The sequence below is a fragment of the Megachile rotundata genome, chromosome 11 (assembly GCF_050947335.1).
Source record: "Megachile rotundata isolate GNS110a chromosome 11, iyMegRotu1, whole genome shotgun sequence".
Lineage (NCBI taxonomy): Eukaryota > Metazoa > Arthropoda > Insecta > Hymenoptera > Megachilidae > Megachile > Megachile rotundata.
The window spans coordinates 12,563,240-12,578,730 of record NC_134993.1 but is presented as its reverse complement, the minus strand read 5'-3'; the positions used below and the strand labels follow the sequence as shown (position 1 = coordinate 12,578,730).

The 15,491-nt window shown below is 31.5% G+C and overlaps 3 protein-coding genes and 1 long non-coding RNA gene across 13 annotated transcripts; 2 read left to right on the top strand and 2 right to left on the bottom strand.

Annotated features, from left to right (window-relative positions):
* Nucleotides 1-113: 113 nt before the first annotated feature.
* On the top strand, nucleotides 114-839 carry LOC143265334 (uncharacterized). The gene is made up of 2 exons (XR_013039759.1): nucleotides 114-535; nucleotides 635-839. It is a non-coding gene; the product is annotated as an uncharacterized LOC143265334 (long non-coding RNA).
* Nucleotides 807-5,326, bottom strand: LOC100881953 (neuroguidin). 2 transcript variants are annotated; one of them, XM_076536795.1, is made up of 5 exons: nucleotides 5,174-5,306; nucleotides 4,668-4,919; nucleotides 4,052-4,577; nucleotides 3,623-3,973; nucleotides 807-3,544 (listed from the first exon to the last, which is right to left on the bottom strand). In XM_076536795.1, the coding sequence occupies exons 2-5, from the start codon at nucleotides 4,680-4,682 to the stop codon at nucleotides 3,519-3,521; spliced, it is 918 nt and encodes a 305-aa protein (XP_076392910.1). In that variant the 5' UTR covers nucleotides 4,683-4,919; nucleotides 5,174-5,306; the 3' UTR covers nucleotides 807-3,518. The 2 variants fall into 2 exon arrangements, with proteins under 2 accessions (XP_076392910.1, XP_012147699.1); XM_012292309.2 differs by lacking the exon at nucleotides 4,668-4,919 and having other exon boundaries at nucleotides 5,174-5,326.
* Nucleotides 5,327-6,364: 1,038 nt separating this feature from the next.
* Nucleotides 6,365-9,543, top strand: TM9SF4 (transmembrane 9 superfamily protein member 4). The gene is made up of 10 exons (XM_012292179.2): nucleotides 6,365-6,521; nucleotides 6,918-7,168; nucleotides 7,231-7,377; nucleotides 7,445-7,600; nucleotides 7,678-7,952; nucleotides 8,037-8,255; nucleotides 8,340-8,497; nucleotides 8,571-8,830; nucleotides 8,913-9,096; nucleotides 9,172-9,543. Exons 1-10 carry the CDS (start codon nucleotides 6,516-6,518, stop codon nucleotides 9,409-9,411), a joined length of 1,896 nt encoding a protein of 631 aa, XP_012147569.1. The 5' UTR covers nucleotides 6,365-6,515; the 3' UTR covers nucleotides 9,412-9,543.
* PGAP5 (Per1-like protein PGAP5) lies at nucleotides 8,036-13,059 on the bottom strand. 9 transcript variants are annotated; one of them, XM_076536791.1, is made up of 11 exons: nucleotides 12,706-13,056; nucleotides 12,513-12,597; nucleotides 12,241-12,406; nucleotides 12,028-12,173; nucleotides 11,883-11,953; nucleotides 11,680-11,820; nucleotides 11,441-11,608; nucleotides 11,282-11,367; nucleotides 11,087-11,209; nucleotides 10,884-11,024; nucleotides 8,036-10,820 (listed from the first exon to the last, which is right to left on the bottom strand). In XM_076536791.1, the coding sequence occupies exons 3-11, from the start codon at nucleotides 12,352-12,354 to the stop codon at nucleotides 10,659-10,661; spliced, it is 1,152 nt and encodes a 383-aa protein (XP_076392906.1). In that variant the 5' UTR covers nucleotides 12,355-12,406; nucleotides 12,513-12,597; nucleotides 12,706-13,056; the 3' UTR covers nucleotides 8,036-10,658. The 9 variants fall into 9 exon arrangements, with proteins under 9 accessions (XP_076392906.1, XP_076392907.1, XP_076392909.1 ...); XM_076536792.1 differs by having other exon boundaries at nucleotides 12,295-12,406; nucleotides 12,513-13,059; XM_076536794.1 differs by lacking the exon at nucleotides 12,513-12,597 and having other exon boundaries at nucleotides 12,295-12,406; nucleotides 12,647-13,059.
* Between the last annotated feature and the right edge of the window lie 2,432 nt (nucleotides 13,060-15,491).

Genomic DNA, 15,491 nt, shown 5'->3' with positions numbered 1-15,491 from the left:
AATTAATTTAAGAAATAAAAAATAGAACGAATGACATAAACAAAATGCCATGCACTGTGTACAATTAAATTTCCTTATAATATATAGTTAACATGACTAGCATCGATAAAATAAATCCAAAATCGTGAAAGTTAAAATATGTGTGTCATCCGGAAAGAAAAGTATGACATTTAACGCCTAATGTATTTTCATATTTAATTAGCATTGTTTGTATTTAAAGTCTTTAGGATCGAAAAGTTACTTACCACCACGTCGGCCGTGCCACAGATCAACGACAGGCAGACCGTGCAAAACGAATCGAGGAGATATGTCCGTTGACATACGTTGCGAAGATGCACTCAAGTGTCTCAAATTTAAAACGATAGTACCAACGCGAAATTTAAAATTCACTAGTTGTTACTCGTTCGATGGGAAACTGTAGTTGTCAATTTCTGGCGCTGGTCGAGTAATTTTCATAATCAAATCGGAAGCAGTATACAGATTTATGATTTTCAAATTTTTAAATATCTTCATATTCATAAATTGAAGTAGTAAGGTAAAATTAAATGAAAGGATCCTACTGAATTTAGCTGCGAAAATAGAATGTGATTTCTGATCGAACGAATAAGGCCATAAAATTATTTGAATTTTGCAGATATAGATTCCAATAATGCACGGATATTATTTATATAATTATCGACATTGAAAACATTTTATTCAGTCAGTAAGAAGCATTCTACATGACGATGATGATGATGATGATGATAATGATGATGATGATGATGACAATGATAATGATAATATAATAATCATAATAATAATAGTAATTCATAATAATAATAATAATTCATTAATAATAACCATTTGTAATATACAGGTAAACTCTCCCTCTCGCGCGCGCTCTTTTTCTCTCACACACATTGAATTGTCTTAGTACATAAATTATACAAAATTCATCAATAAACGAAACGGTACATTCTTCAAACTATGAATGTATCAATAAATCATTCTAATCTCATTTTTGCTGCAAAGATATTTTGTTTCTCCTTTTAATTTGGTATTCGGCAGCGTTGTTGGATTTGAAGGACTACTTTTTTAAACTCACTGCTCACAGTAACGTTTACATACTTTGTGCTTCCTCTTTGTACATTTGCTAAAAGATTTACACCCGCTAAGCAGGTCAGAGATAACAAATTCTAGATACCTCTCTTCATAAGGCATAATACATTCTATTATATTTCACAACAAAACTGTAGTTATCAGTAAATGTATAACTAAACAACGGCACAACAATGTAAACGTAACTGACGCAGTTTAATATTATTGTAAATCCATATTTCTATTGATTTGAGGTAGTGTATTCAATGTAATCCTATTACTTTGCTGCTATATGTTGTGTATGCGGATATGTGTCTCATATTTTTCACACCCATACACTTTTACTATAAGTCCAAAATATGCGAAACACGTTAGGAAACTTTGATAAACAATTGTAATAATAAACGTGTATTCTATTTAAGATTCACGGCGATTCTGTTACAACATAATATCCTTCAATGAGCGTTTATAAACAGTTTAGAATGTAAAAATGAGGAAACACACGCTTCGTATACAGATGTATATAAATACACACATTGTACATTGTATGTACATATATACACACATACACACACTCGCTCGCTCACTCATACAAGTTAGTATTTTGGACTTACAGTTATTTCAGTTGTAAGTGTGCTTCAAAAATTATTATCTATGTATAAAGTATGAGAAAACTAAATTTCGGGCAAATTTTGAAACCTATTGTGATTCTGTTCATTTATTTTATGCATGCTGTTACATTAAAACGAGCATGAGACTTTGTAAGAAGTACCTTCATATTATTCATCAAAATCTTCCCGCTATTCAGTATTCCAACTTCATTACCAAATACGACAAGGCTGCTGACATTAGGCTTGCTAGCACTTGTAAATAATGCCCAGCAATTGTGCTATTCCGTTAGTTTCTTTAACTATTATTTCATGAATAATTTATCACATTTTTAATCGTCTTCACAGATTGAAAAAGAGAGGGCATATGTAACATTACGCATTACCAAGTTGGCTCAATCTATGAACACTTTTGTAAAAAATATAATATCTATGGATGGTTGAGCCCTTGGTTTAGCATGTAACGAATTCGTACTTTTGAAGGTAATGCGGATCACTTCTGCAGGAACGAGTAATGGATACTGATATCCACGTGTGAGCTGTGTCGAGTGCATTTTAATATTTACTCCCCACCCCCCTTCGCTTTGAAAAGGAAACGTTGCTTTTGGGTTTAAGAAAACACCCAGAATTACGTCTAACACTTAAAAAATGGAACCTATTTAAGCGCAAGAGACGGATTTATCCCTATAATTTGTCGTACAAATTCTTTATTCTATTGCAGAAGTGATTTTCGCTCTAGTCTTCGTATATTAGTTTTTACTCCGATATCACACATACCCCCTCCCTAAGAAACTAAATACAGTAAACTTAAACAGTAATTAAGAAATTGACAATATCAATTTTGAATTTTGACACGTTCGTGTTATCCTTATATTACTTTTAATATAAGTTTAACAACTTAATGGAAAGCAATTGAGAAGTTAAAACAACAAGTACAATGCACGGACACATTGTAAAAAAAATGAAACTTAACATAAAAAATATGATTCACATCGAGATATAATAGCCTCAACAGTTTACCAGGGGAAAACACAAACGAAATATACATATAATAGTAAAACTATTAACTACTACACTACTCTAAAATAGCGAGAAAATCCTAAGACATGCGATATCGCGCAATAAACATTGTTTCTTAGAATTTGCAGAGTGGTTTTGCAACTTCTAATCATTTTTTCTCCTTATCGACTTGAATTTTCTAATTTTTGCATTGAATGTCTTGTGATTTTTACGCTTCTGTAACAATTAATTCGATATCATCCCTCCTGCTACGTTACTGATTTTTTCTTCATCTATAGCTGGAGAATATTTCAAAATAAAGCAGACGAATTTTCTGCTTTCAACTTTTGCGTTTAACTCACAATTTTTAGATCTTGGAGCCGAAATCCATTCTTTGATTAAATGCGTCACGGTTACATGTAATACTTCATTTTTTTTCTTTTCATAAGTTAAGCTCGTATGTACCTTGACATTATTTCCTGTGTACTTGATATCATTGAGATATCATTTCTTGTGACTCACGGGATTCATTTCAACTCCATAGATAAAAATTGATTTCAGACAACAATTAAAGATTAAAATCATTATTAACTATAATTATCAATTACACGACCATTAGTATGTCTTATGTAGTAATAAATTACCATCGTGCTATTTTACTTCACCGTTGATGGTTGCTTTTTTATTACTAATTGTTTATGAGTTATTTAGCTTAACTTAGTAACGAGTATTAATGGCATCTGCATTTGTCAAGAAGAATTGAAGAAACTTGCATTTTACCTTAGTTAGTAATGCTGTATGAAATTCAGCTTTTCAAATTTTCATAAAATCGATTTAATGATGCCTTTTTTTCTTGAAACCTACGGGGACAGTAACAATCACGTGAGAGATATTAAAATCCGATAAGAAGCATTTACTATAAACAAAAAGGAACTTACTTTTTTTGGCTTTGCCTTTCTTCTGAGTTTTTCTCTTTTTAGCGGATACAAAAGATGATTCCCCGAAAGATGTGATTTCTTCTCCAAGTGTTCCAACTGTAGTCATCTGACGACGCCTGTGTTTTTCTTGTTTAGTAACGGACAAACGTGTCATGTAATTTTCTTCGTATTCTATTTTCCGTTTGTTCTCGCGACCTAGACTAGCCTGTTTCTCCCCTAGACCGTGTGTATCTTCGATAGGCGCATCTAAATATTCTTCTTTTAATTCTCGCAAAACAGCACCGGACACTGCACGTCTGCGAACTCGTTCTCCTGCTTTACGAATTTTGTCTGCTACTGTCTCATCTCCATCTATAATAGTAACATAACATATTTAAGTAAGATAATTTACTGTAAATATTATATGCATCTGTACAGATAGATATTAACCATAATGTACTGCAGCAAGTTTTGGTGGTACATAGACATTAGACTTCCTCGATTGTGTCGATTTAAAACCATCTTCTTTATCAACTTGCTCATCATCGGATTCTTCGTCATTGGTATCAAATGCATCAGGATTAGCTTTAAAATTAGTTGGATCATCACTGTTGATAGTACCGGTTACAGCAGTCTTAACAAGTTTATCTATTTGATACTTAAGTTTGTGATCTATTGGTCGGATTTTTTCTAGGACTGTTCTGATCTCGATCAAACGATCAATCGATGGATCTCCTTCTATGCGTTCTCCCGAACATTTTCTCAGAACGACGTAAGTCAAATTAATCAGATAAGAAAGTAACATGTGATACTTCATTTCCAAAAAACTAAGACCCTTATCTGTAGAAATTTCTCCATTTTTAACACGAATTAACATGTTGTCCACAAGCTGATTGACTTGTAATACATTGGCATTCATCTCCCCAAGCAAACGGAATGCTTGCGGGAGATCCCTTTGTTCCATTTCATCAATTGCCTGCAAAAATAGTTTCTTTAGTATTGAAAACAAACATGTCATATGATATTATACAAACATTTAAACATGCAATAAATAATAGTTTTATACCCTCATTTCTATCATATTCTACTTAAAAATTTATAATAATTTCTTGAAATAATTCGCAATGTATTTTTCATTCGTCGAACACTGAAATGTTTACACTCGGTGAAACAAACAAAGAATTTTTCAAAATTCGTATGTCATCTAACACCTTATTTGATACCAGTTCGGCGTATAAAAATTATGTATTTTATTTATTTCAATGTTAACCACGTTTCATTTAAAAAACAAGATACCCGCTCAATTCTGTTCGTAAAACTGGAACGTGAATGGTTTTATACAATATTTGAACAAAAACTTGTAAAATGGTATAATTTTAAGAAAAATGTCGGATCTGTGGATGTACAGGAAAAAAGCGCAATAATCTGCTGCCATCTTTCCTATTTACTAATGGATGACAACGGAAAAAAAAACAATCAAAAATTTCCAATAGACCTGATAGAAAAATGCATTGATTCGAGCAAATTTCGCGAAATTCTGGTAGAATAATATGTTTAAAAGTTTCCACTTACCTGTACCATTGTTCTGAAATAAAAATTAACCGAACAGATGCATATCTAAATAACGTAACTTGTAATTAAACGAGTCCCCACGTGGGACGATATTTTCCTTTTCGGGGATATATTTTTTCGCTCGGAAAAGCTTGATCAAAACATCTACTATTATCCGATAAAAATGTTTTAATTTTTTATAAAAAATCGCGTTGTATTACTTCGTGAACGATGATTTTAATATTCTACGAATTTTTAATAGAGAAATAAGTTAAATAAGCGTGTAAATAAACAATATTTCGTATTTATAAAAGATTACTTCCTTTCTATTTTCAAGTATAAAAAATTGCGGGAACTTCAAGAAAGAATGTAATAAGGAGTATCTATGACGTATGTATAATAATAAATATTTTAAGTAAAACTAAGTAATTGGTGCATAATATGTTATAGGTAACTTAATTGTAAATAGATGAAGCGTAAAATAGTCAGCGAAGACTCATGTACAAGGGATAAACTTTATTTTTAAATTTATTACAAGTTTCTTAAAAAACAAATGTTATATGTATATGTATACAGTGGAACATTGTTTTTATTCTATAGGATTTTGCTACTGAATGTTATGATATAGGATATAAAGGATAACATGTGTTCTATTTGTTGTTTGATCAGCGAAAAATCATACTCAATTTGTCCTCCGCGCCTAACTTCAATCTATATTGAGCAGAGCTCAATAGTCAACTGATTTGATCTAAACATTCTTATTTCAAAACGAGATTTTGTTCATTCTGCGCATGTCAATTTTGATTGGTTGAACTTGTTTAGTAACCAAGGGTAACGCGCATGCGCTCTTGCGACGCACTGCTACCGAACCTGTATACTCAGTGATTCGAATTTTTAAATCTCCAAATTTTCAAATTTTTAAGGGCCTCAATTTCTAAAGCTTAATACTTTCGAATAGAGAAAGTTTTAAATTTCCAAATTCTACGATTTCCAAATTTCTATCATCAAGTATTTATAAATGTCTTTTTCCTTATTCGTATATTTTGCTCACCGTGTATATAACCGACGAAGTGGAAAGCGTGTGGTAATGAGGCAGCATCAAGTGGTGAGAAGACTGCTAAAGTTAGCTGCGATGCGCAAAGTGAATACGATCTTTCGTTGAACGAATAATAGAAATGAGTTTTCTAGGGACTTTTATAAGAAATTACCGTTGCTGTTATAAACGTTTCAACACAAACTTCATATTGAAGTAAATTCATTTTTGACGTGAACAGAGTGGGAACTGCGATTTGCGAGAAGTAATCAAGACACGAATAAAGTAAGGAGTAACGGCGTGGCGCGCCTTTGACATAAGTAATATTGTATGATGGTACGTATTATTACACGATAATTGTATTTGTAAAACATTGGTGCGAAATGTTGAAAAATAGAAATGTTTAGTAAACTGACGTGGTATTTCTTTTTCGATATAAATGTGTAATTTGAGTATTTGTGACAACTTTATGTTTTACTAAGAAGTTAATGACACTGTTTATCATACTTGCAACAAAATAGTTCTGAATAAAAGTATTGTTGAATTCAATAACTAGTTGAAATGAATAAAATATATTTGTATAATTATACATATTTATGTTTGTATCATTTATATAAATAGATCATTTTAATTTTAATTTTATTGCATTCATGTAGACATTAACCAAACTAATTCATCAAACTGTAATGGTTACGAAGTTTAATGAATACATACTGTTGTTTCTTTTTTTAGGAAAGGTTAAAAAGAAGTAGTTCTATATTTGTAATAATAACTTTATTGATTCAAACAAATGGCTTTTACGTGCCGGGTGTTGCTCCTGTGGAGTTTAAAAAGGGGCAGAAGATTGATGTTAAGGCAGTTAAAATGACCAGTACTCATACACAGTTACCATATGAATATTATTCTATTCCCTTTTGTATACCAAAAAATGGAACTTTGATTTATAAATCTGAAAACTTAGGAGAAGTATTGCGCGGTGATAGGTAAGATTTAATAATTTGTTTTACATTATTTTTGGAAAATAATACAACTTATTTTTACATAGAATTGTGAATACACCATACGAAGTCCTAATGGCAGAAAATAAAAGCTGTAGATTATTATGTCATGGACCATCTAATCTTATGACGTGGAATGAAGAAGATTCACAACGTGTTATAGAACGCATTCAACATGATTATACTGTACACTTGTAAGTATGTTTGAAAATCTTAACTTATATTAAGTATATGATTGCAATAATTTTTATTTGTCTTTAGATTAATCGATAATTTACCAGCAGCAACAAAAAAAATCCATAAAGATACTAATAATGTGATTGTATACCATGGATATCGTTTGGGCGGTATTATGAATGACCAATATTATATCAACAATTATCTTAAGTTAAAACTGAGCTATCATAAATATGGAGAGTTAGTAACCTTATTATTACTGTATGTAGAAGTGAAATTGTATTAAATTATAATCATGTTTCTTTATATTTTTACAGAAATGAATTTAGAGTAGTCGGATTCGAAGTAGAAGCTCGATCAGTTGATGTAAGTCAACTGAAATTCGATGGAACTACTTGCATATTGCCTACACATGCAAATCCTCAATTTGTTAATCCAAAAGGAACGAAGCTTTTGTTCTTATATTCTGTGGAATGGACACAGTCTGATGTAAGTTGGGCAAGCAGATGGGACATATATCTAGGAATGAGCGATGTTGAAATTCATTGGTTTTCAATCATCAATTCTCTTATCGTAGTGCTTTTTCTTTCTGGTAAATACATATTATAACTTTTGCTTTTAATTCTTTTAATTATTTTAAATCGCACAGACACTGGTTTCTGATAAAATAATGTAGGGATTCTAACAATGATCATGGTTCGAACTTTAAGAAGGGATATTGCACGCTATAATGCTGGTGAAAATGATAGTTTAGCAGGCCTAGATGAAACTATCGAAGAAACTGGTTGGAAATTAGTTCATGGAGATGTATTTCGTCCTCCGCCACATCCTCGATTATTTGCTGCTGTAATAGGCAGTGGAATTCAAATATTTTTCATGGCTTTAATAACAATCTGTAAGAGTTCATCTCTATAAAGACGTATATCTTCGATCGATAGAATTATCTACAATTTTATATTAGAATTACTTATGCTTGTAGTCTTCGCTATGCTGGGTATGCTCTCTCCTGCTAGTAGAGGTGCACTTGGAACTTGTGCGATATTTTTGTACGTATTTTCCGGTTTAATTGCTGGATATTTTTCTGCGCGTCTTTATAAAACAATGAGAGGACGAAAATGGAGAAGAACAGCATTATTGGTAAAAATAAAGAGAATACTGACATATTCTAAAAATACACTGATGCACTATATTAATATTCTAATTTTTACAGACAGCAATGCTTTATCCAGGAATAGTATTTACCACTTGTTTCTTTTTAAATTTCTTTATATGGGGAAAGCATAGTTCTGGCGCAGTACCATTTACAACAATGTTAGCATTGTTGTGTTTATGGTTTGGAATATCACTTCCTCTTGTATATCTTGGATATTTCTTTGGATATCGTAAACAGCCCTTTACACATCCTGTTAGAACGAATCAAATTCCCAGACAAGTTCCAGATCAATTATGGTACATGAATCCTGTATTATGGTAAGTTATATTTACATTGAAAATATTTTTTCAAAGAACATGAAATATAAGTGTTATTGTTTTCTTTTCAATGTTGTTGCAGTACACTCATGGCTGGAATTCTTCCTTTTGGCGCCGTTTTTATAGAATTATTTTTCATTTTAACTGCGTTATGGGAAAATCAATTTTACTATCTCTTTGGATTTTTGTTCCTTGTCTTCTGTATTCTTGTCATCTCCTGTTCTCAGCTATCCATAGTTATGGTCTATTTTCAATTATGTGGAGAAGTAAGTATCCTATAATCTTTAGTTCAAGCTTCTTTCATAATATGTAAATTTATGTTATTTTTAATTTGTTATTAGGATTATCGATGGTGGTGGAGAAGCTTTATTGTTAGTGGAGGATCAGCAGTATACGTCCTAGCCTATTCAATCTTTTACTTTATGACAAAATTAGAAATCACAGAACTGGTCCCGACACTTTTATATTTTGGTTATACATTACTAATGGTGCTCACGTTTTGGTTGTTAACAGGTACAATAGGATTTTTCGCGGCATACGCGTTCATTCGAAAAATATATGCTGCTGTGAAAATAGACTAGTCAAAATGATCATTGACTCCGTCAATGATAAAAAATAAAAGGAAATAACATTTTTTCAAAGCTAAAAAAAATATTTAATTATTTTAAATTAAATATATAAAACCAAAAAGAAATAAAATAGTTTACTTTCAATTTTAGTAGATTGATTCAATTTTCAAACGTAAGTACAGTTATTGAACGTTCTTTCTAAATATTGTATGTGAAGTTGTTCTATTTATAAAAAAATGTATAAAACTTTATACCAAGAAATAATGAACATAAATAGTGATTTGACAAAATAGCGTATGTTATTCATTCTTGTTTAGTACGCGATATTCATGATTAATTTTTTATTAGATTTTAATCAGACATTTCATTATTGTAAAAGTACTTATGTTATACGTTTAATTCAGAGAAAAAAACGTTTATACTTAATGAAGTATAAAATATGCATTGACTATATTAATATTACTCTTTTTTTTGTAATAAACATGTATGTAAGATATTGATAAATGTAATATTAAGTATAGTCAGTGCCAAGTATCATAGTTAATAATATTAGTTTATACTGTTTTATTGCAATAAAAAACGACAGCTTTGCTAGTTTTATCTACAAATTTGTTGATACATGTACGTGTATTAATTACATATAATGTACGGTTAATAATATAAAAGTATTTACATTATTTAAAATTAGATAAATTTAGATACAAATTTTACTCCTTATTTATATAATATTTTTGCACATGAAATATTCATCATTTACACATAATATTACTTTTGGCATACACATCAATCTTTATTTCTATTAGTATTTAGCAAGTATTTAATATAATAATATTTTATGAGACATTTAACATTTACATTAAACCATTAATGTTGATTAAATGTACAGTATATGAAGAAATTTTATATATCTCATAATTGAAGTGTGACCATTCAGGTGATTTTTAATATTCTTGTAATATTTTATATGTATTTGTAAACATGTTTTTTTGTTCTGATAGAGCATTTATTGATAGAGTAACGAAGAAAAACTAAAATGTGAATAACTATATTTCCAAAACTTGATGACGTTATTTCGACCTGGTTATAGTGATAGTAATAATAATGATAATAATTTACAACATAAGTATTTTATATTACAGTTAGTGTAAATAATATATGTACTGTTTATAATGTTCTACAAAAAAACTTATATTGTTACATGTACATGTAAATCTGTCGATAATTTAAGACTTCTATTTCTATATATTAATGAAATATTTCTAGTGAAATTTCACGAAATAATATCGACTTTGTCTTAGCTTGCATTTTATAATAAAGTATATAAAAATGCATACTATGCTGATAATATAAATTTTAATTTCAGTAGACTCCACAGGCATATAACATTTTGATACAGAATAATTATTAGGAGTGAACACACCCTAAAATACCATTATTATTTTAAATATATGCATGATAATAATAATAATCAATTTATAACTTACTAGTAAAAGTGATGGATTGTCTTTATTTCGCCAACTAAACGATGGTATTGTGAACTCTAATATATCTTGTCTATGTATTCTTCTGCAACCATGGTGAGTATGTCCATCAACAATCAGTCTTGGATTCAATATATCTAACAACTACAAACGAATATTTGATAAATATCTATTACACAAAAATTTAGAACAATTATATTGCATACTTGTTCAGATGCTTCCTTGGATAAACACTCCCATCTTTCCCTAAACTTGATATTTTTTATTTCCTCCGGTGCTTCGTCGGGTTCATTACAAATTTCATCTGACTCTCGATACATTGGATAATGCTATAATTATTAGTCAAATATTATAGATCACATTATTATTTGTATGCTTTTAAAACTCATTCATTTACTGACCTGTAAAATAATTGGTCTACTGTATCTTGATATTACATTACTTTTCTCGCAATTACTTGCCATACCCTTTGCACACTTCAAATGTGCTGAAAAATTTTACCTATTCATTTGTAAGCTTTGATTCTTACAATGTTTATTTCAATAATAGGTCAAACTTACCAGCAATTTTGTTTAATGCAATTTCTGTAGGGCGACACAAAAAACATCCATCTCCTTCTAGCGCCATACTATTAATTAAAACAAAATGATTCCCCCTTATACTAACTCTTTTTACACTCGACGATTTCAAACCGTCTACAAATCGTTGATTCAAGTATGGCGTAATCGCTAAATAAATATTTCTCTTTATGAAACATTCTGACCTATTAATTATAAGAATATCTAATATCTTATAATACCATAATGGAATCCAATATCATGATTGCCAGCAACAACATAGAGATACGTATTCTTAGGTACTGAAAATATTGAATGAAATCTTTGTATAGACTGATTAAATTCTGTAGAACTGCTCCATTGCCCTTCATCAAATATATCACCTAACACATTATAATTACAACATTATTATTGTTATTCAATACTTAATTATAGCATTACATACCCAATATAAATATTATATCTGGTTCATGAAGTGTAATCATAGTTTGGAATGCTCTGTACATCTGCCATTCTCTAAATGAACATAAAATATTTATCTCAACAGAAGAAAATTATGTTTAAAACTTCAATACTCTATACAAACAAACCTTTTTAACTTATCAAACCAATGTCCATTTCTGGACCCTAATAAGTGAGTGTCTGCAATAAACATTGCATGTACAGGAGTTTCTTCTGGTTTTGTTCGAGGAATTGTTACATCAATTTTACGTGGATCCAAACTAGGCCATGAGCACTATTTATAAAACAATCACTTAAAAACTTTGTATATTCCCGCTTATTCAAACATTAGTATAACATACCTGAATAAGCACAAAATAATATATCAAATATTCGCAGAAAACAAATACACATACTAATGCTATAGCAGCTTCGATGAAACATCTCTTATACGAAAATGCTCTAGTATCTAGCATCTTGTCAGAAAAATAATTGCATAGATAAAGTGCACCAATCTACACAGATTACCTAGAACACAGTCTTCGTTTCAACAGAATAATGTAAGGGTTATACATCAAGTAGTTTTTATCTTTTAAATGAATGCTGAACACCTTCATTTCTATGCATATCATACATTTATTATAAAACCGCATATATTAAATATTGAGATTATTAAAGAATACTCAAAGGAAGTATCCATTTTTTTGACTTCATGGTTTCTGGTTGTGAAAGAACAAAATTTTTACCAGAATGAAACATTTTAATTACAGTTTATTATAATTGAATTTCTCCTGCTGAATAGTTATCAATAATCCTAGCAACCGGACCTGTATATTATCCTCGAGCAGTTGAATTTTAATCAGAGGTTATGTGTACACGCAATAATGATGATCAAAACACCACGGAACTAGAAATTCTAAGAATGTCAATTATGCAACAGCATGAACAAAATATAAAATGCGACATTATCGGTATATATGAGAATAAGATAATAGCACTGTCGATAGAGCAGGAAAACAAAATGTCATGTTCCAATTCTGGCTAAATTTTACAAACAAGTTCCTTTTTTCAAAAAGATACAAATGTGAGAATGATTTTGGTCGAACGAGACATTTTTAAAATATTTTCTATACTAGGTCTGTTTGATTGAGGCGCTGCGCGCCTAACCTAACAATGTTGAGCGAGCGAGTAAATTTCACGCTAAAGCAAAAATAGTCAACCGTGATATCCGGTTGAATTGGTTGAGTGGTGCAAGAGAAAAACGTGGACGAAAAAGTTGAAAAGTCAAGTACATAAGCGCGAGCAAATTCAATTTTGCATTAAAGTCTACAGGGATATGGTTTTTCAGTGACTATTCCTTCGTGGCATGCGCGGGTGGCGCGCAGGAGGAATATACACGATAATCAGTATGCAGAATAGTTAATTACTCAATTTCTGAGCCCAGTCTACGAACCTTTATAATTAAAGAATGGTGAAAAATGCATTATTTACATGTTTCGATCATAAAAGTTCATAAATAATGTTTGGGTAATGAGTAATTAATTATTTTATGTCAACATTGCGATACGTAGATGAGCCGCCTATGTCAATTCTACTGCGCTTGCAAAGTGCAATATTTCGGCACTTTGACGACGTAGTATGGTTCCTGAGGCATTTAGAAACAAATTTCTATTAGGGTTTGATGCGTTTTGATGCCTAATAAAGCCAGAAAATCAATTTTTGTCGAATTCGGTCCAAAACGGTACAAGTGGCGCCATCTAGCGGCGAAAGTTGGAACTACAAAAACAGAAAATCTCGATTTTCTCGAAAACTAGGCACTTTTCCGAAATTCTGAAATATACAAATTGTTCCTTATCGCCTACGGAATCGAATGAGTCCTTTCATAGCCTGCTAGGACCATTATTAAAGAAATTAGAAAAATAGCTCATTTCATGGACCAAAAAATTGCCGTCCATCTAGCGGTGAAAGTTGGAACTACAAAAATAGAAAATCTCGATTTTCTCGAGAACTAGGCACTTTTTCGAAATTCTGAGATATACAAATTTTTCCTTGTCGCCTAAGGAATCGAACGAATATAATTATAGCCCGCTAGGGCCATTATTAAAGAAAATAGAAAAATAGCCCATTTCATGGACTAAAAAATTGGCGTCCATCTAGCGGTGAAAGTTGGAACTACAAAAACAGAAAATCTCGATTTTCTCGAAAACTAGGGACTTCTCCGAAATTCTGAGATATACAAATTGTTCCGTGTCGCCTACGGAATCGATAGAATACCATTATAACACGCTAGCGCTATTAATAACGAAATTAGAAAAAAGGTGTAATTCATGGACTTTTTTCGACTAGTTCCAACTTTCACCGCAAGATGGACGGCAAATTTTTAGTCCATGAAATGGGCTATTTTTCTATTTTCTTTAATAATGGTCCTAGCAAGTTATAATTATATTCGTTCGATTCCTCAGGTCACAAGGAACAATTTGTATATCTCAGAATTTCGGAAAAGTGCCTAGTTTTCGAGAAAATCGAGATTTTCTGTTTTTGTAGTTCCAACTTTCACCGCTAGATGGACGGCAATTTTTTGGTCCATGAAATGAGCTATTTTCCTAATTTCTTTAATAAGGGTCCTAGAGGGCTATGAAAGTACTCATTCGATTCCGTAGGCGATAAGGAACAATTTGTATATCTCAGAATTTCGGAAAAGTCCCTAGTTTTCGAGAAGATCGAGATTTTCTATTTTTGTAGTTCCAACTTTCACCGCTAGATGGACGGCAATTTTTTGGTCCATGAAATGGGCTATTTTTCTAATTTCTTTAATAAGGGTCCTAGAGGGCTACAATAGGACTCATTCGATTCCGTAGGCGACAAGGAACAATTTGTATATCTCAGAATTTCGGAAAAGTTCCTAGTTTTCGAGAAAATCGAAATTTTAATTTTTCGTAGTTCCAACTTTCACCGCTAGATGGACGGCAATTTTTTGGTCCATGAAATGAGCTATTTTTCTAATTTCTTTAATAATGGTCCTAGAGGGCTACAATAGGACTCATTCGATTCCGTAGGCGACAAGGAACAATTTGTATATCTCAGAATTTCGGAAAAGTTCCTAGTTTTCGAGAAAATCGAAATTTTAATTTTTCGTAGTTCCGCCGCTCGCCGCTAGATGGCGCCACCTGTACCGTTTTGGACCGAATTCGACAAAAATTGATTTTCTGCCTTTATTAGGCATCGAAACGCATCAAACCCTAATAGAAATTTGTTTCTAAATGCCTCAGGAACCGTACTACGTCGTCAATGTCCCGAAATACTCATTTTTTATTTTCCTTATATGCGTGTTCGGTCCCCCATTTTTTAGGATGTTTTCCCGGTGATTATTTCTCCGTGGCAAGTCCGATTAAAAATTTTTTTTTCTATGTCCATCTGGATATACATACGCATGTGCGTGCAAAATTTGATGAGAATTAGTTGAGTGGTGCAAAAGAAAAGCGCGAACAAAGAAGTTGCAAAGTCAAGTATAAGAGTTTCGTTCGCCTTCGGCTCGCTCGCTCAATTACCGGCGGGAATTTTATGTGTTGCCGTCTAGCGGTAAAAAGGGGAACTAATTAAAGCGCAGTTTCAG